The 18,901-nt window shown below is 48.9% G+C and overlaps 1 protein-coding gene across 2 annotated transcripts; it reads left to right on the plus strand.

Annotated features, from left to right (window-relative positions):
- Positions 1–10,849: 10,849 nt before the first annotated feature.
- Positions 10,850–13,861, plus strand: MOSPD3 (motile sperm domain containing 3). 2 transcript variants are annotated; one of them, XM_066382279.1, is made up of 6 exons: positions 10,850–10,933; positions 11,401–11,668; positions 11,905–11,980; positions 12,550–12,779; positions 13,354–13,518; positions 13,642–13,861. In XM_066382279.1, the coding sequence occupies exons 2-6, from the start codon at positions 11,464–11,466 to the stop codon at positions 13,671–13,673; spliced, it is 708 nt and encodes a 235-aa protein (XP_066238376.1). In that variant the 5' UTR covers positions 10,850–10,933; positions 11,401–11,463; the 3' UTR covers positions 13,674–13,861. The 2 variants fall into 2 exon arrangements, with proteins under 2 accessions (XP_066238376.1, XP_066238375.1); XM_066382278.1 differs by lacking the exon at positions 10,850–10,933 and adding an exon at positions 10,940–11,121.
- Positions 13,862–18,901: the final 5,040 nt, after the last annotated feature.

An 18,901-nucleotide genomic window follows, 5' to 3' on the forward strand; every position in this document is an offset into this window, starting at 1 on the left:
CCACATCCTATTGATCTCTAACTGATCTCCTGGAGAATCCTACAAGAAAAACAGGATCTGTAAATAGATAGGACCAGGGGTCCAGAAACCCCTTTCCCCTTGTTACCCCACTGAAACTCCCCTGCCCCACCTTGAGTCATGATGATGGCGTATAGGACCTCAGACAAAGGAATCACACGCCCCTTGCTTGAACACTGTAGAAGGTATATAAGATGTAAGAAATCTAACTTCGGAGAGCTTGTGCTTTGGTGCTACTAGCCCCACGTACTCTGCTGGCTACTAATAAATTCTTCTTCCTCTCTTAAGTTGTCTGGGAGCCTATTATCTTCCGCTTGGGTGTCGTTTCCTGCAACAGATTTCTAGTGCATTGGCTGGGAAATGAGAAATGAAGTCACCGCATTTGGCAGACTTCAAATACCCCACTTGGGAGTCCCAGGACTGCCCTGTAGACGCGCCCAGTGAGTGCACACTGGGGATTTCCCTGTGTGGACACCTCACAGGACAGAAGGGGAAACCCCATTTGCCAGTCCCAGCAAGGATCAGACAACGGGGGAACGAGAAAACAAGAGCATGACAGAGCCACGGTAAGGAAAACCGGGCAAGGGTAGCTAGCTGAGGTCCTGCCCTACTGGGCAGAAGGGAGGCCTGATCACCCGCCAGAGAGTAACTGATCGCCCTTCATAGGTTCACAGTGGCAACTGCTCACTCTACACAGGACAGGTTAGGAGTGGTGACTCATCACCCTCCATGGGTTGTGGAGGGTTGTGTGAAAGAGAGTGAGTGTGGAGTGAACAAGATGGACACCAGGGAGGAGTTCCAACTCCTTCCCGCAGGACCAAAGTGAGTGTTGAGTCCTGAACCGTGGTTCCATAGGGCGCCTCATCTGGCTAAGAGGCAGAATTGCGTGCTGACGGTTTATATCAGCCTGCCATAAGCCAAGAGGGCCTGCTATCTCCACAAAGGGAGCAGCCTGTGATGGACAAAGCGAGTGGCATCCCCTCCAAGTTTCCCTTAACCTCCCGCAATTCCTTCTTGTGGCGTGACTGGTGTTTGTTGTGGGAGGCATGGGAGGTTCACAGGGAAAACTTACTCCCCTGGCCACAATGATCAAGAACTTTAAGCCTGACCAGGCGGTGGCACAGTGGATAGAGCGTTGGACTGGGATGCGGAAGACCGAGGTTTGAGACCCCAAGGTCGCCAGCTTGAGCGCAGGCTCATCTGGTTTGAGCAAAAGCTCACCAGCTTGGACCCAAGGTCACTGGCTTGACCAAGGGGTTACTCCATCTGCTGAAGGCCCACGGTCAAGGCACATATGGGAAAGCAATCAATGAACAACTAAGGTGTCACAACGAAAAACTGAAGATTGATGCTTCTCATCTCTCTCCGTTCCTGTCTGTCTGTCCCTATCTATCCCTCTCTCTGACTCTCTGTCTCTGTAAAAAATAAAAATAAATAAATAAAAAAGAACTTTAAGAAAGGGTTCTCAGGGATTACGAGGTTACCATGTCCCCAGGGAAATTGAGGACCTTGTATGAACTAGAATGGCCTGCTTTTGGGGTGGGGCGGCCAGCAGAAGAAAACCTGGATAGGTCCATTGTGTGGAAGGTGTGACAGGTAGTCACTAGAGATCCAGGCCACCCTGACCAGTTTCTCTACATAGACGCCAGGTTCACGCTGGTATTGCACCCTTCCCTTTGGCTTAGAGGTCAGGCTTCCACTGTGTTAGTAACAGAGGCAGGGAGACGTTCCACCAAACCTGGAGAGCCACTGCTGCCACCAGTGCCAGGAATTTTAACCCTAGTGAGCCAGAAGAAGCAGACACTTTGGCTCCTGCACCATGCATACTGGCAAGGCTTTACCCTTCTATACCTGGCTCCCCGTCCACCCCAGAGATTGCTACTGATTCAGGCCCATCATTGCCAGATCTATCGAGCCCCAGCATAAACTCCCGTGAGTGAGAGGTACCTCTCACTGCCCTGCTGGAACCAGCTCCAGGCTCTCCTAGCAGGGAGGTTGCACTCAAAGACTGCGCCTGTAGTACAGATGCCTCTGAGAGAAGTAAGGGACACAGTGATGAATGAAGAGGGGTGCATGGTAGAACAGCAGGTGCTGGTGTACCAACCTTTCACCACCACCGACCTCAGTTGGAAGCACCAAACTCCTTCTTATACAGAAAAGCCTCAGGCCTTAATAGATCTCATGCAAACCGTATTCCAGACCCATAATCCCACGTGGGTGGATTGCCATTGTGTTTGCTCCTCACAACAGTTGTTCTCTGTTCAACACAGAGGAAAAAACACCAAATATTTATAATACAGGCGGCACCTAAATGGCTAAAGGAGACTACCCCTGAGAAATACCAGAACCCCTAGGAATATGTGAGGGTCCAGGTACCAGGAGAGGATCCTAAGTGTGACCCAAATGTAGAGGAAGGCCTGAGATGGCTCAGGAGATACAGAGAGGATCTCCTCCAAGGCCTCTGGAAAGGAAGCCAGAAGGCCACTAATATCAACAAAGCGGCAGAGGCTTTGCAAAGGAAGAATGAGAATCCGGGTGACTTTTATAAGAAGTTATGTGAGGTCTACAGGATCTATACTCCTTTTGATCCAGAAAGTCCAGAAAACCAGAGCATGGTTAATATGGCCTTTGTCAGCCAGAGTGCAGGAGATATAAAAAGGAAGCTCCAGAAATTAGAAGGCTTTGCAGGGACGAACATTTCCAAACTCCTGGAAGTAGCCAACAAGGTCTATGTCAACAGAGAGGTTGCAACAGGCAAGAGGATGTAGGCCAAATGAAGAAGAAGGCTGGGCTCAGCTATTGCCCTTCAGCACAAGGGCAAAGGAAAGCCTCCCCCATTTGAAAACGGAAAAAAAGACAGGCAACGAAAAGAAAGGACAGTCAGGCTGGACCCCCTTGTGGTGTGATCAGTGTGCCATCCATCTGCCAGGGAACTGGTCATTGGAAAAAGGAATGTCCCATCTGCAACAAAAGGGAGGCGTGCTTGCCAGCCGCCTCCAAAGGGGAAGACGCACTGTTCAGTGTAGCTGGGGAATCCCTCTTGGACTTAGGGTGACCAGACTCAGGGGCCCCCAGTGAACCTGTGGATGGTAGGGAGCCAACAGATGGACTTCCTGATTGATACAGGGGCTGAACACTCAGTAGTGACCCGGCCAGTAGTGCCGCTCTCCACCCATAGGGTGGACATTGTCGGAGCCACAGGAAAACAGGCAGGACAGGCATTCTGTCTGCCCTGTAAATGTACTATAGGAGGTCATGAGGTGATGCATCAGTTTTTGTACATGCCTGACTGTCCAGTGCCCTTGTTAGGGCACAATCTGCTAAGCAAACGAAGGGCTACTATATCTTTTGCTGACAATGGCTGGCTAGACTTGCAGGTGCCAAAGCTGAGGCTTGTTCTACTAACTCTAATCATCCCCAGAGAGGAGAAATGGAGGATTTTTGCTACTGAGCTTGGGAAGCCGCCCAGTCAGAGGCTACCCCAGAAATGGCCCGGAGTATGGGCTGAGGACAATCCTCCTGGGCTGGCAATAAATCAAGTGCCAGTATGGATAGAGTTAAAGCCTGGGGTACTGCATGTTAGCCAGAAACAATACCCAATTCCTAGAGAAGCCTTGGAAGGAATCCAGGTGCATTTACAGAGGCTCAAGGAGCACGGCATTATTATCCAGTACCAGTCACCCTGGAATACTCCTTTCCTCCCCATCAGAAAACCGGGAACCAATGATTATCAGCCAGTACAGGACTTGAGAATAGTAAATGAGGAAGTAGTGACTTTGCACCCAGTAGTACCAAACCCCTACGCTCTCCTAAGCCTCCTCCCTGTCCAAGTCTCCTGGTTTACTTGCTTAGAATTGTACCCCAAGGCACATCTGCTCAATGTTTAGAACTGATTGCCCTAACTTGGTCCCTAGAGCTCAGTGAAGGAAAAAGAACAAACATTTTTACTGATTCCCACTTTGTCTCTCTTACTCTGCAAGTCTATGGGGCCGTATATAAGGAAAGAGGGCTCCTGACAGCCAGGGGCAAGAACCTCAAATATCCAGGAGAAATTCCCCAGCTGCTGGAAGCAGTCTGGAAGTCAAAACAAATAGCAGTAATCCACTGAGGACACCAGAAGGGAGGAACGGTAGAAGCCCAGGGGAATGCAAGAGCAGACACATAGGCAAAGAGGACTTCTACTCTACCCTCCCACAAGCTACTATAACCCCTCTTGTCCTGTTGCTCCAGATCTTACACCCAAATATTCTGAGGGAGAGAAAAGGTGGATGGAAAAAGAAGGAGCAAAAGAATTAAAGGAGGCCCTGGCGGGTTGGCTCAGCAGTAGAGCGTCGGCCTGGCATGCGGGGGACCCGGGTTCGATTCCCGGCCAGGGCACATAGGAGAAGCGCCCATTTGCTTCTCCACCCACCCCCCCTCCTTCCTCTCTGTTTCTCTCTTCCCCTCCCGCAGCCAAGGCTCCATTGGAGCAAAGGTGGCCCGGGCGCTGGGGATGGCTCCCTGGCCTCTGCCCCAGGCGCTAGAGTGGCTCTGGTCGCTGCAGAGCGAAGCCCCGGAGGGGCAGAGCATCGCCCCTGGTGGGCGTGCTGGGTGGATCCCGATCGGGCGCATGCGGGAGTCTGTCTGTCTCTCCCCGTTTCCAGCTTCAGAAAAATACCAAAAAAAAAAAAAGAATGAAAGGAATTGGACTGTACTTTCTTTGGTACAAGACTCACTCCTGAAAGCCGGAAGCTGTTTCCCTTCCAATGGGAGGACCTGGCTACAGGGGCACAGGTGCAGTATACAGAGACTAGGCTCCTGTAAGGGTTCAAGAACTCCCCTACCATCTTTGGGGAGGCCCTTGCTCATGACCCCCAGTGGTTTCCTGCACAGGACATTGGATGTATGTGGATGACCTGTTGCTGGGTCACAAGACTCTCCAAGGCTGTGCTCAAGTACACCCTCTAGAGAAGAATGGATACAAAGTCTGGAAGAAGGAGGCCCAGATCTGCCAAAGGCAAGAAAAATACTTGGGATTCATTCTCCAGCAGGGGGAGAGGAGCCTAGGAGTGGAATGCAAACAGGTTATTTAGATTCCCCACCACGAGGAGACAAGTTAGAGTTCCTGGGTGGAGTGGGATTCTGCCATTTGTGGATTCCCAACATTGCAGTACTGGCCAAACCCCTCTATGAAGTCACAAAGGGGGGAGAGAAAGAGCCCATGGACGGGGGGCCGGAACAGGACTGTGCTGTTCAGACTGAAAACGGAATTACAAGTTGCCCCAGCCCTAGGTCTTCCTAACCTAGAAAACCTGTTTGTGCTGTACATCTCGGAGAGGAGCAAGACAGCAGTAGGTGTATTAACTCAGGACTTGGGGTCATGGCCTATCGCTTACCTCACTAAACAATTAGACAGAGCCGCTAAGGGCTGCCCACAGTGCCTGAGAGCCTTAGCAGTCATAGCAATGTTGGTATAAGAGGCAGACAAATTGAATTTGGGACAAAACTTGAAGGTGCAGGTATTTCATGCAGTAGTAACTCTGAAGAATGCAAAAGGGCATCATCGGCTCACAAATACCTGTTTCATCCAATACCAGAGTTTACTCTGTGAAAACCCAAGGCTGGCAATAGAGGTGTGTACCACTTTAAATCTAATGATGCTGCTCCCAGTGAAGGAGAGAAAGCAGCAACAAAATTGCTTAGAAGTGTTTGACTCTGCATATTCCAGCCTCCAGCCAGCCAGACCTGTTAGACCAACCCATAAGAGACCCAGATTGGGAGCTCTATGTAGGTGGAAGCAGCTCTGTCAACTCAATGAGGGGTGTGCAGTAGTGACTCTAACAGAGACGGTAGAGGCTCGGCCTCTACCCCAAGGCACTTCTGTTCAAAGTGCAGAACTGATTGCCCTAACTTGGTCCCTAGAGCTCAGTGAAGGAAAAAGAACAAACATTTTTACTGATTCCCACTTTGTCTCTCTTACTCTGCAAGTCTATGGGGCCGTATATAAGGAAAGAGGGCTCCTGACAGCCAGGGGCAAGAACCTCAAATATCCAGGAGAAATTCCCCAGCTGCTGGAAGCAGTCTGGAAGTCAAAACAAATAGCAGTAATCCACTGCCGAGGACACCAGAAGAGGAACGGTAGAAGCCCAGGGGAATGCCAGAGCAGACACATAGGCAAAGAGGACTTCTACTCTACCCTACCACAAGCTACTATAACCCCTCTCGTCCTGTGGCTCCAGATCTTACACCCAAATATTCTGAGGGAGAGAAAAGGTGGATGGAAAAGGAAGGGGCAAAAGAATTAAGGGACAGCTGGATGCAACTGCCAGATGGTAGGGTTGTCATCCCCCACCTGTTGGGACCGGCAATAGTCTGGGCTTCACACACTGCCACCATATGGGACAAGAAAAAAACAGGCCTGACCAGGCGGTGGCGCAGTGGATAGAGCATCGGACTGGGATGCGGAAGACCCAGGTTCGAGACCCCGAGGTCGCCAGCTTGAGCGAGGGCTCATCTGGTTTGAGCAAAAAGCTCACCAGCTTGAGCCCAATGTCGCTGGCTCAAGCAAGGGGTTACTTGGTCTGCTGAAGGCCCGTGGTCAAGGCACATTAAAAAAAAAAGAAAGAAAGAAAAAAACAGAAAAACTTTTAGGAAAGTATTTTTACATTCCTCTCCTAGCAACTTTAGCCAAAGGAGTCAGCTTGCGCTGCCCAACCTGCCTCCAGGAGTGTCAAACAAGGACCCTCGATGCCTCCAGGTATCCAGTCTTACGGGGCAGGCCCCTTTGTGGATGCACAAGTGGACTTCACCAAAATGCCCTGAAGCCACGGCTGCCGGTACTGTTAGTGCTAATGTGTACCTACTCGGGATGGGTAGAAGCCTGCCCCTCCTGGACTGAAAAGGCCAGAGAAGTAACCAAGGCACTGCTCAGAGAAGTCATTCCAAGATTTGAACTGCCACTTCGGATAGGCTCTGACAATGGCCCTGCTTTTGTGGCCAAGGTAGTACAAGAAACGGCACAAGCCTTAGGCATCACCTGGAAACTTCAAGTAGCATACAGACCACAGAGTTCGGGGAAGGTGGAATGCATGAATAGGACTCTAAAGTTAGGGCTTAGCAAGTTATGTCAGGAGACAAATCTTAAATAATGGGTGCAAGCTTTACCTTTAATTCTGTTCAAAATTCGGTGTACCCCATCCAAGAACTCTGGGTACTCACCCTATGAGATACTATACAATAAGCCTCCCCCAATATTATACAGTTTGCCAGGGATGCCCCTCCCCCAAAACTAGGAGAAATAGAACTACACAGACTACACAGACAACTAGAGGCTTTAGGTAAGGTAGCCTGCACCATATCCAAGTGGGTGTTGGATAGGGCTCCAATCAGTCTGTTTGCTCCCATTCATCCTTTTTCCCCAGGTAACCTGGTGTAGGTCAAAGATTGGAATCCAGCTCCCCTCCATTCCAAGTGGAGAGGACTCTACACTGTGATCCTGACCACTCCAATGGCTGCCAAAGTTAGAGGGAATACCTGCCTGGGTTCACCACAGTCGACTGAAGCCGGCAACTCCCACAAAGACCTCCTGTAGACGATGCAGACGGATCCCACCAACCCCTGTAAGTTGTCCCTGAGAAAGACAACGTGCCCTGCTCCAGCCATAAACCGGAAGCTGGCTGGTCCACATATGCCCAAAGCCTGAGGAACCTCGCTGTGGGGCTTCTTATAACTGGACTCTGGGGAGGGAGAGGAACTAGGGCAGAGGACTGTGAACCATGTATCCATATCACCAAGAGAGGTCAAAAAGTCTCTACCATCTTGCTTTTCTATAGCTTCTATAAATGCCAGGGAACTCAGAAAGGGACCTGTACCTATAATCAGACTCAATATTCTGTATGTGACCCAGGAAATGACAAACCTTATATCTGTTATAACCCTATAGACCCTCCTACTGAAGTAGTGTTTGAGGTAAAAGCAGCAAGGGGAGGAGGAGTTTGGGGGTGGAATGATGGGCCAACCATGGCACAAACTAGGGTAGAAGGAAACCCAGAACAAGTCATCTTAAGGTTTGATGCATGTGCCACTATGAGTCATGCAGAAAGGGGTGTGGTCCCTTGACTGGAAGAGAAGCTACAGGGTAAATGAAAAGTATATATGTGCTCATAGCTACCCATGTGGAATAACCTGTGAATATTGGTCATGTGTCCAATTGGCTACTTGGGAAAAGGACACCTCTAAAAGGAAATAAGTATATTTTAAGAAAGTGGAGGCTCTCTCAAACTGCACCCATGGGTGCAATCCCTTAAAGCTAATCATAATCCATCCCTTAAACCCCTGTTGAAAGGCTGGAGAAGTGATAACACTTGGCATTGATGGGAAGGGGCTAGATCCCATTGTTCCAATCCTTATCAGAGGTCAGGTACTGGACCACCTCGCTCAAGCCTTCCAAGTATGTAAGTCCTTTTATGAGGAATGAGGAAGCAACTGAACCCCTACTGCCCCACCACCAAGTAAGAACTTATTCCTCAAGATGGCTGAAGAAATAGCTCATTCCCTGAATGTCATCTCCTGCTATGTACGTGGGGAAACTCTAACGGGGGATAGATGGCCATGGGAAGCCAAAGAATTAGCCCACCAGAGCTATGCCAAATATAGTGGCCCCCCCACCTCTGATGACAGCCAGTGGGTTTTAAAACATACTACTATAGGACAATACTGCTTGGCCAGAGGTGGAGGAAAGTTCATTGAATCAGTTGGGGATTTAACTTGCCTTGGCCAATGGTATTATAATGCCACCTCCAAATAAAGCATCTGGTGGGGAAATCAGACAGAGAAAAATCTGTTGGCCAGTTCCCAGAGTTAGCTGGAGCCTGGCAGGACCCTGGCAAGGCCCGAGACTAGATAGTACCATGTGGCCTTTACTGGATTTGCAGAAACAGGGCCTATATCTGCCTTCCCAGGAATTGGGAAGGGAGCTGTATAATAGGTATAATAAAGCCATCTTTCTTCCTCTTGCCTCTGAAAACAGGGAACTGCTTGGCTACCTGGCCCCACAGCCCCTACAATGGGTAAAAAGAGAACTCCAAATAGGAGACTGGAAAGATGATGAGTGGCCCCGAAAACAAATAACCCAATACTATGGACCTGCTACTTGGGCAGAGGATGGATCTTGGGGATACCATACCCCCACTTACATGTTGAACTGGATTATCTGACTGCAGGCAGTCTTAGAAATTATTACCAATGAGATTGGGAGAGGCCTAACCCTCCTTGCACATCAATAGACTCAGATGAGAAATGGCATCTACCAAAACAGGTTGGCGCTAGACTATCTATTAGCAGCAGAAGGAGGAATATGTGGGAAATTCAATCTCATCAATTGTTGCCTGCAGATAGATGACCAGGGCCAGGCAGTTGAGGACCTTGTCAAAAAGATGACAAGACTGGCACATGTGCCTGTGCAAGTCTGGCATGGATGGGACCCCAATAGCCTTTGGGGGGGGGATGGTTCTCAGCCTTTGGTGGATTTAAAACCCTAATAGGAGCAGTCTTACTGCTCCCAGAATTTGCCTGATTGGACCGTGTCTGTTGCCACTACTAATGAACAGTATAAAGAGCATGATAGAGATCACTGTACAGCAACAAAATATGGCCCATGTATACTTTACCCACCACTATCAGGAAATCCCACAGGAGTTAAACAAAGAATGTGAGACTCCAGCATAAAAGAAGAAATTTCTAGTCTCAAAGCAGAGAATGAGAGGGGAAAACCCAGAAGAATGCAGAAGAGGCCTGCAGGAATGACTGGCTCAGCCAGTTAAAGATTATCCACATCCTATAGATCTCTAACTGATTTCCTGAAGACTCCTGCAATACTCACAAGAAAAACAGGATCTGTAAATAGATAGGACCAGGGGTCTAGAAACCCCTCCCCTCTTGCTGCTCCACCGAAACTCTCCTGCCCCACCTTGAGTCATGATGTGCATGTAGGACCTCAGACAAAGTAATCACCGGCCTCTTGCATGGACACTGTAAAAGGTATATAAGATGTAAGAAATCTAACTTCAGAGAGCTTGTGCTTTGGTGCTACTAGCTTCACGTGCTCTGCTGGCTACTAATAAATTCTTCCCCTATTGTCTGGGCGTCTATTATCCTCCATTTGGGTGTCTTTTCCTGCAACAGCTCAGCAACTGAGTGCTGCTTAGCTCCTGAGGCAGAGGCCATGAAGCTATCCTCAGTACCCAGGCCAACTCGCTCTAATGGAGCCAGGGCTGCAGGAGGGGTGGGGGTGGGGGAAAGAGAGAGAGAGCGAGAGGTGGAGAGGTAAAGAAGCAGATGGGCGCTTCTCCTGTGTGCCCTAACTCAGAATCAAACCTTGGACATCCACACGCCGGGGGTGGGGGGCTCTACCACTGAGCAAACCAGCCAGGACCAGGGTTGGTAAGTCTTAATTCCCTGTGCAAATGTGAATGATTTCCGAGTCCCATGCAGGAAGCAGAGAGTCAGGAGAGGAACTCTGGGCTGAGAACCGAGTCCAACAGGGAGCTAGTACTGTAGGAAATGGCTTTGGTTGCTGCAGATGCTTCTAGGAGAGCTTGGAATTGAAGTGGAGAAAGACGACTCCTTTGTGGGATGGGATTCTAGCGATCTGGTGGGTCTCAGGTGCTGAGGAATTAACAAAGCCCGTTCCCAATCTCGCCCGGGTCTCCCAGAGTAACTCCAGGACTACGGTTGCAGACAGAGACATCCGTCAAGTTTTTTGCTACGATCTAGTCAATTCTCTCTTTAAGCGCACTAATCGGCGTATACTTATGGCGGAAACGAGGCCGCCCTGGCCAATGACAGAAGCCGTATGGCGGAAGTGCCGGGAATGGTCTCGTGCAGAAGGCAGCCTCTGTCTGGTCACAAATTGATTGGCAGGTGCTGTGGCCAGAAGGTAAGAACAGTAGCAAGAGCGGCTGATCGGAGGCAGAAGCCCAAAGAAGCGCGGGTTGGAGTTCAGGGAGAGATCCGAGGCACAGATATAGGTCTCTGCGGAGCAGGCGGCGGAAAGGGCAGCCCTGGAGGAGACCGCCGCGACAGGAGGAGTCTGGCTCAAGAAAGGGGGCGGAACCCATACTCCCGGTAGGGGCGGGGTTTCTGGAGATGTTGAGCCTGGCCTAGAGACCAGGCTGGAGTTGGGAACCCCCAGGGGCCGGGTTTACCGAGTGGGCGTGACCATCGAGGTGGGGGGTTGGGGGCGGGGCCTAAAGGGCCTGGGCATTGCTGGAAAGGGGGAGGGTTTCGGAGGTCTAGTCTTGGTCTGCGCGAGCCTTATCTAGTGAAGTTACGGGGAGGTGGCTACATCAGTACAGGCCGGCCCCGCGATCTCATCTGTTCCCTTTCGCCCCTCTTGTCCCTAAGCTCTAGACTTCAGGTTCTGTTCCCCGAGCTCAGCCCTCGGATGTCCCACCGCCCAGAGCCTGCATGCGCCGCGGGGCGCCCCAGGACCAGGAGCTGGTGGGTCCGGGGGCTCCTGAGCGGGGGTCCCGGGACGCTGCTCCTCCCTCGGGACATGTTGTCCCGGTTCTCGTATTTCCCCCGGATCTAGTATTCAGGGCGGACCAACGGAGTGGACTCAGGCAGCTGCTGACCCTCTATAACCCCACGGGAGCTGCGCTTCGCTTCCGAGGTGAAGGGATGGGCGCCTCAATGCTAGGGGTCTGGGGACTGGCGGCAGGACTTTGGGGGCCTGTGTGGGCTGGAAGAGTCAAATGAGTATGGTCAGATGTCCAGCCTTGGTAAACTGAAAGAGTCGTGTCCAGTCCTGGGGGGTAGAAGGCAAGGGGGATTCTAGGGTCCTTTCATGGGAAAGGCTTATGTAGGGACTTTGAGGCAATAGTCGGTCTCTGTGCGTTTATCCTCCAGTCCTGTGCACAGCGCCTGCCAAATACACGGTGTTTGACGCAGAAGGCTATGTGAAGCCTCAGTCCTGCATTGACATGTGAGTTGCGAGAATGGGGAAGCCAGAGGTCGCTGCTACCTTTTTCTGAATAACTGAGCCATGGTCTAGCAGGGGTAGTCAACCTTTTTATACCTACCACCCACTTTTGTATCTCTGTTAGTAAAATTTTCTAACCGCCCATCAGTTCCACAGTAATGGTGATATATAAAGTAAGGAAGTAACTTTACTTTATAAAATTTATAAAGCAGAGTTACAGCAAGTTAAAGCATATAATAATAATTACTTTCCAAGTACTTTATGTGGATTTTCGCTAAGTTTGGCAGAATACATCTTTATAAAACAAGTTACTATAGTTAAATCTTTTTATTTATACTTTGGTTGCTCCACTACCGCCCACCATGAAAGCTGGAACGCCCTCTAGTGGGCGGTAGGGACCAGGTTGACTACCACTGGAAGATCTCAGACCTTGTCCTCTTCAACCTTTTTCCCCCATCCTCTGTCTGCAACCCTATGGTAAAGTTTCCTGGGAGGGTGGGCCCTGGATCCACTGGGATCACTGCGTCTATCTCACTTCCTCTCAACACGCCTTTCTCCTGTATTGGGACCAGTGTAATTCGCCACGTGGCCCCCATTGCCAATCACTATGATGTCCAGGACCGCTTCCGCATTGAGCTGTCTGAGGAAGGAGCTGAGGGCCGAGTGGTGGGACGCAAGGACATCACCTCGGTTCTGAGAGGCCCGGCCTACTCCCTTGAAGTTCGGGGGCAGCCTGACCCAGCGCCCCACCCAGGGCCTCCTTCCTGGACAGCACCACCCCTGGCCAGACAGCTCCCTGAGAGTGAGTTGGGAGATGGGAATTCTTGAGTACTGTAAGGGAGGGAGGACCTAGCATTACCCGAGAGTTGAACTCAGTTGGAGTTCCAGAGGTCTTTTGGTGGAAACATTCCTAGGAATTGAGATTTTATATTAGGTTAGGGAATAAGCAGATTTTGCAGTTTCCCTGGTTTCTGGTTTCTACTTAGGTGAAAAAGTTCTTCCTTAGCTGGGTAGAAAGCTTCCAATACTTTCTATCATATGCCATCTCAGTTCAGTTCCATAAGAAACCTGTACTGAGTAATTATGCCACACCAAGTTGTTTGCTGGGCCTGGGAGATGGAGGTCCCTGCCTGGTAGACAGGTACACAGAAGCCACTAATCAGGAAGAATTAAGAGAGAAAAAAAATGCTGAGGGACCAGAGGAGAGAGGGTCTTTTGTGGCTGTCAGGACTGAGGCTCCAAGTTAGGAGAGGACACTTGCATTGTACCCCTGAGGGCATTCAAAAGTAGGTGCACCTGTCTTCAGCCTCCTCTCTGGAGGACCTTGAGTTGCGGAGGAGTTGGTACTAGAGCTTCTGATGAGCCTTGTTTCCCAGAATCCCACCAACAAGTGGCTACCAGTTCCTTCTTCCTCTTCTTGCTGACGGGCATAGTCTCGGTGACTTTCCTGCTGCTCCCGCTCCAAGATGAACTCGGCAGCCAGCTGCCCCAGATCCTGCATGTCTCCCTGGGACAAAAGTTGGTGGCAGCCTACATCTTGGGTGAGCACAGTAATGGCGAGGGGATCTGGGCTCCAGAGAAAGAGGGATAGGGGAAGGAAAAAGGGCTTCCAGAGCTCCGGGGCTGCTCGTTATGACCTTGCTCTTTCTTTCTCCCCTCTCCAGGCCTCCTCACTATGGTCTTCCTCCGGACCTGAGCCCTTGCTCAACCTCCATCCCCCTCCTCGGGCAGGAATGTGGACTTGAGACAACCACTGTAATATTCATACCTGGGCTCTTACTCTCATCTTCCTTTTTCCTGCCACTCCCTCCACACTTGACAAAAAAATTCCCAAGAATTTGTATTCATTTTCCAAGTTGAATAAGATAAATTTGAAAAATTAAACTGAGAAATATAGGGAACATGTCCCTTTCTTCATACTTCTTTTCTTTCCAGTTCCTTCTACTCCCATTCCCGGGGGACCCAGGCACCTGAGCCAGTGAAGAGGTCCAGTGAGGATTTAAAAGACCTGGCTTCTAGTTCTGGGGCTGCACCAAAAAAAAACTGTGACCTTGATTAAGTCCTTTGATTTCTCAGAGCTTCAGTTTCTACCTTCCAAATGAGGGATTCAAGAAAGTTGGTTCTCCCCCCTGCCTCCACCCCTACCCCTTTTGCAACATCGTCTTGATCTCCAATGGGTATGTTTCTGTTTTGTTTTGTTTTCATTTTGTTTAGATTTTTAGATTACACATATAAATGAAATACAGTGTTTGTCTTTGATTTATTTCACTTAGCATAATGCCCTCTGTGTCCACCCATGTTGTCACAGATGGCAAAGTTTCATTCTTTTATGGCTGAGTAATATTCCATTGTGTGTGTGTGTGTGTGTGTGTATCACATTCTTTATCCATTTATCTATTGATGGATACCTAGGTTACTTCCATATCTTGGCTATTGTAAAGAATTCCATAATGAACATAGGAGTATATAGATCTTTTCAAATTATTGTTTGTGGGTTTTTTTAATTTTTGTATTGATTTTTAGAGAGAGAGAGTGGGGGGGAGAAGTAGGAAGCATCAACTCATAGTAGTTGCTTCCTGTATGTTCCTTGACCAGGCAAGCCCAGGGTTTTGTTTCTTTTTTTTTTTTTTTTTAGATTTTATTTATTCATTTTAGAGAGGAGAGAGAGAGAGAGAGAGAACAGGGAGAGGAGCAGGAAGCATCAATTCTCATATGTTCCTTGACCAGGCAAGCCCAGGGTTTTGAACCGGTGACCTCAGTGTTCCAGGTCGACACTTTATCCACTGCGCCACCACAGGTCTGCTAAGCCCAGGGTTTTGAACTGGTGACTTGAGCATTCCAGGTTGACGCTTTACCCACTCTGCCACCACAGGTCAGGCTGTTTGTGTTTTCTTAAATATCCAGAAGTGGTACTGCTAGGTCATATGAGAGCTCTATTTTTAATATTTTGAGGAATCATACTTTTCACATAGTGACTACACCAAGTTACAATCTCAAGAAAAGTTTATTATTTATTTTTTTATTTTTTTATTTTTTTGTATTTTTCTGAAGTTGGAAACAGGGAGGCAGTCAGACAGACTCCCGCATGTGCCCGACCAGGATCCACCCGGCATGCCCACCAGGGGGCGATGCTCTGCCCATATGAGGCGTCACTCTGCTGCAACCAGAGCCATTCTAGTGCCTGAAGCAGAGACCATGGAGCCATCCTCAGCGCCTGGGCCAACTTTGCTCCAATGGAGCCTTGGCTGTGGGAGGGGAAGAGAGAGACAGAGAGGAAGGAGAGGGGCAGGGGTGGAGAAGCAGATGGGCGCTTCTCCTGTGTGCCCTGGCCAGAAATTGAACCCATGCCAGGCTGACGCTCTACCACTGAGCCAACCGGCCAGGGCCGATTCTTTAAAATATATATATATATATATTGAGTGATTTTAGAGGAATGGAGAGCAAGAGAGACAGGAACATTGATATGTTCCTGTCTGTGCCCTCACTGGTGATTGAATCCTCAACTTCTGTGCTTTGGAATAATGATATAACCAATTGGACCATCTGGCCAGGGCAGGAAAGTTGATTCTTAAGATACCCCTTAGCCCTATAAAAGAGGATCCTGTCTCTATGCCAACATGCCTAAGCTAAAAAGAAATAATAAAAGTACCACCTACTATAGAGCTCAAGTCTCACTCACTGTCTTTAGCCATCAGAGCCTCTTTTTTTTTAAAAAAGAAATTCATCTTTATTTAGGAACTTTTAAATTCTTTTTTTTAATACATAAATTTTTATTAATTTTAACGGGGTGACATCAATAAATCAGGGTACATATATTCAAAGAAAACATGTCCAGGTTATCTTGTCATTCAATTATGTTGCACACCCATCACCCAAAGTCAGATTGTCCTCTGTCACCTTCTATCTAGTTTTCTTTGTGCCCCTCCCCCTCCCCCTTCCCCTCTCCCTCCTTCTCCCCCCCCCCCCATAACCACCACACTCTTGTCCATGTCTCTTAGTCTCGTTTTTATGTCCCACCAATGTATGGAATCATGCAGTTCTTGTTTTTTTCTGATTTACTTATTTCACTCTGTATAACGTTATCAAGATCCCACCATTTTGCTGTAGTTGATCCAATGTCATCATTTCTTATGGCTGAGTAGTATTCCATAGTGTATATGTGCCACATCTTCTTTATCCAGTCCCCTCTCTCTCTCTCTCTCTCTCTCTCTCTATATATATATATATATATATATATATATATATATATATATATATATATATTTTTTTTTTTTTTTTTTTTTTTTTTTTTTTTACAGTGATTAAAGCCTTTAAGCAAACTCTTGGCCAATACAACAAGAATCCATAAAAGAGTAGTGTCCTTAACATGTTCACCAAGTCCAAGTTGGCACCAACACCATACCAAATCCCTGAAAATGCAACCCAACCCCAGTTCAGTCTACTAGGAGCTATCACAAGGAGCAGGAGTCCAGAAAAAGTCCACATCCAGGAAAAGTCCCCATGGCACTGGAATTGTTGTCACAATTCTATACTTTGCAGCTCACTTCCAAGTCCCAATGACCACTGCTTCTAGCTGGTAATGATACAGGTAGACTGGAAAAGCCATCTGCAGCATGTGTGGAGATGGAGCCTCTGTTCTCTGCCTGAAGAGATGAGACCAGGGTGCTTTTCCCTGGAGCTCTGTGACTGTGGCATGGGCAAGAGAACCTTGGGATACACTAAGCTGGGTGGCAAAGGTAGATTCATAATAGAAGTTGGCAAAAGGGGGAGAGAGAGCTCTAAATTAGGAGTAGGTCCCAGCCTGGAATATGAGTGGGGCATTGAGGTAGGAGGAATAAAGGAAACACTATATACTAAACAAAGCAGCAGAAAATAGGACTATCAACACCCACAACAGAGATCTTTGAGGGAAGAATAAAAAACCTGACTATTCAGGCAAAACATAGTTAAGTGGCCCTTGTGCAAATGAGATCAGTTTACCTGCTTTTTGGAAGAAATACCCTAGGCTCGTCCACAGTGTTGTAGATGGGGCCGATGGCCCTGGGCACCTTCAGCCTTCAGTGGCAAACCCCAGCATTCTGGGCAAGGTTAGGTGCTGGAGCAGGGCTGGAAGAGACTGAACCCTCCCTTAGAGGAGTGAGGGAGAAGCCTACCTTCCAGTGCCATCAGAGCCTCTTACCAAAGCTGCCCGGATATTTGCAATCTCCAGAATCCTTTATCAGCATTTATTTTGTCTCGTCCTTTGACTTCAACTCCCGTGGGTCAGAAGCGCTAAGGTCCTGATGCGGGGGTGGGGGGGTGGGGGGGATAGCGTTGCCTGACATAACTTTAGCGAGGCAGGAGACACAAAAGCACAGTTAAAGGGAAAATAAAGGATCCTTGAAAGGCGGACTTTGAGCCCTCCAGATGCAGGGTGAGGTTATTTATCGAGGACAAAAATCAGCAAGATAATGTTAAGAGAGACTCAGTCTTTTATGCTGCTGGAAGATTATCAGTTGTTCCAGCTTTGGGGGTTTTGGAAACTGCCCCACTGCCCAGGGAATCTTGTTCTTCCCACACCCTGAGCTGACCCCAGTGGGGTGTGACCCCACTAGTGTGGGTTCTGCAGCCTGTGTCAGGAGATCCAGGAGGGCCCTCACCATGGCCCAGTGAATCCCTCACCAAACTACTGTACTTTAGGGTTCCCACACTAATGATCCTGCCTTGTTGCTGGTGGGATCAGGAAGGCTTTTTGGGACATAGCTATGGAGGGGCAGCTGTAGGAATGGAAGGAACTTGGGAAACAGACTTTTTTTTTTTATTTAAGAAACTTTAAAAACAAAACAAAACAGTATTTGTCTGACCTGTGGTGGTGCAGTGGATAAAGCATTAACATGGAATGCTGGCCCTGGCCGGTTGGCTCAGCGGTGGAGCGTCGGCCTGGTGTGCGGGGGACCCGGGTTCGATTCCCGGCCAAGGCACATAGGAGAAGCGCCCATTTGCTTCTCCACCCCCCCTCCTCCTTCCTCTCTGTCTCTCTCTTCCCCTCCTGCAGCCAGGGCTCCATTGGAGCAAAGATGGCCCGGGTGCTGGGGATGGCTCCTTGGCCTCTGCCCCAGGTGCTAGAGTGGCTCTGGTCACGGCAGAGCGATGCCCCGGAGGGGCAGAGCATCGCCCCCTGGTGGGCAGAGCACCGCCCCTGGTGGGCGTGCCGGGTGGATCCTGGTGGGGCACATGCGGGAGTCTGTCTGACTGTCTCTCCCTGTTTCCAGCTTCAGAAAACAAAAACAAAAACATGGAATGCTGAGGTTGCCAGTTTGAAACCCTGGGCTTGCCCAAAGCACATACGAGAAAGAACTATGAATGGATGCTTCCCGCTCCTCCTCTCCACCCCCTGCCTTTCTTTCTCTCTAAAATCAATAAAGAAAATCTTTTTTTTTAAGTTAAAAAAAGAAATCAGTATTTGCAGAAGTTTGAGTGGATTAGTTTTCTGTGGCTGCTTTAAGAATTTATCACTAATTTAGTAGCTTAAAATAACACAAGTTAATTCTAGAGTTCTGGGAGTCAAAAATTCAAAATGCATCTTCTGGGGATAAAATTAAGGTGTAAGTAGAGCTGCCTTCCTTCCAGAGGCACCAGAGGAGGATGTTTCCTTGCCTTTTCTAGCTTTTAGAGGCCGTCTGTATTCCTTGGCTTGTGGCCCCTTCATTTAAGCCAGGAGTGGAATGTTTTAAGTCAGACACACACACACACACACACACACACACACACACACACACACACGCACGCACGCACACACCAGGAGTGTAGCATTTTCAAATCTCTCTCTGACTCTGACCTGCTTCTGTTGTCATATCTCCTTTCTCTGTGTTCTTCCTGCCTCCTTTTATAAGGACCCTTGTGATTACATTGTCCCCCTTCCCCAATCCAGGATAATCTCCCAGT

Source organism: Saccopteryx leptura, chromosome 4 (assembly GCF_036850995.1).
Source record: "Saccopteryx leptura isolate mSacLep1 chromosome 4, mSacLep1_pri_phased_curated, whole genome shotgun sequence".
Taxonomy (NCBI): Eukaryota; Metazoa; Chordata; class Mammalia; order Chiroptera; family Emballonuridae; genus Saccopteryx; species Saccopteryx leptura.

What these genes read in the sequence shown, in the direction of transcription:
- MOSPD3 (XM_066382279.1), top strand. Translation starts at nt 11,464, where the DNA reads ATGCGCCGCGGGGCGCCCCAGGACCAGGAGCTGGTGGGTCCGGGGGCT. An exon ending in AGCTGCGCTTCGCTTCCGAG is followed by an intron (nt 11,669 to 11,904) that starts GTGAAGGGATGG and finishes TTTATCCTCCAG; the next exon opens with TCCTGTGCACAGCGCCTGCC. An exon ending in GGTGGCAGCCTACATCTTGG is followed by an intron (nt 13,519 to 13,641) that starts GTGAGCACAGTA and finishes TCCCCTCTCCAG; the next exon opens with GCCTCCTCACTATGGTCTTC.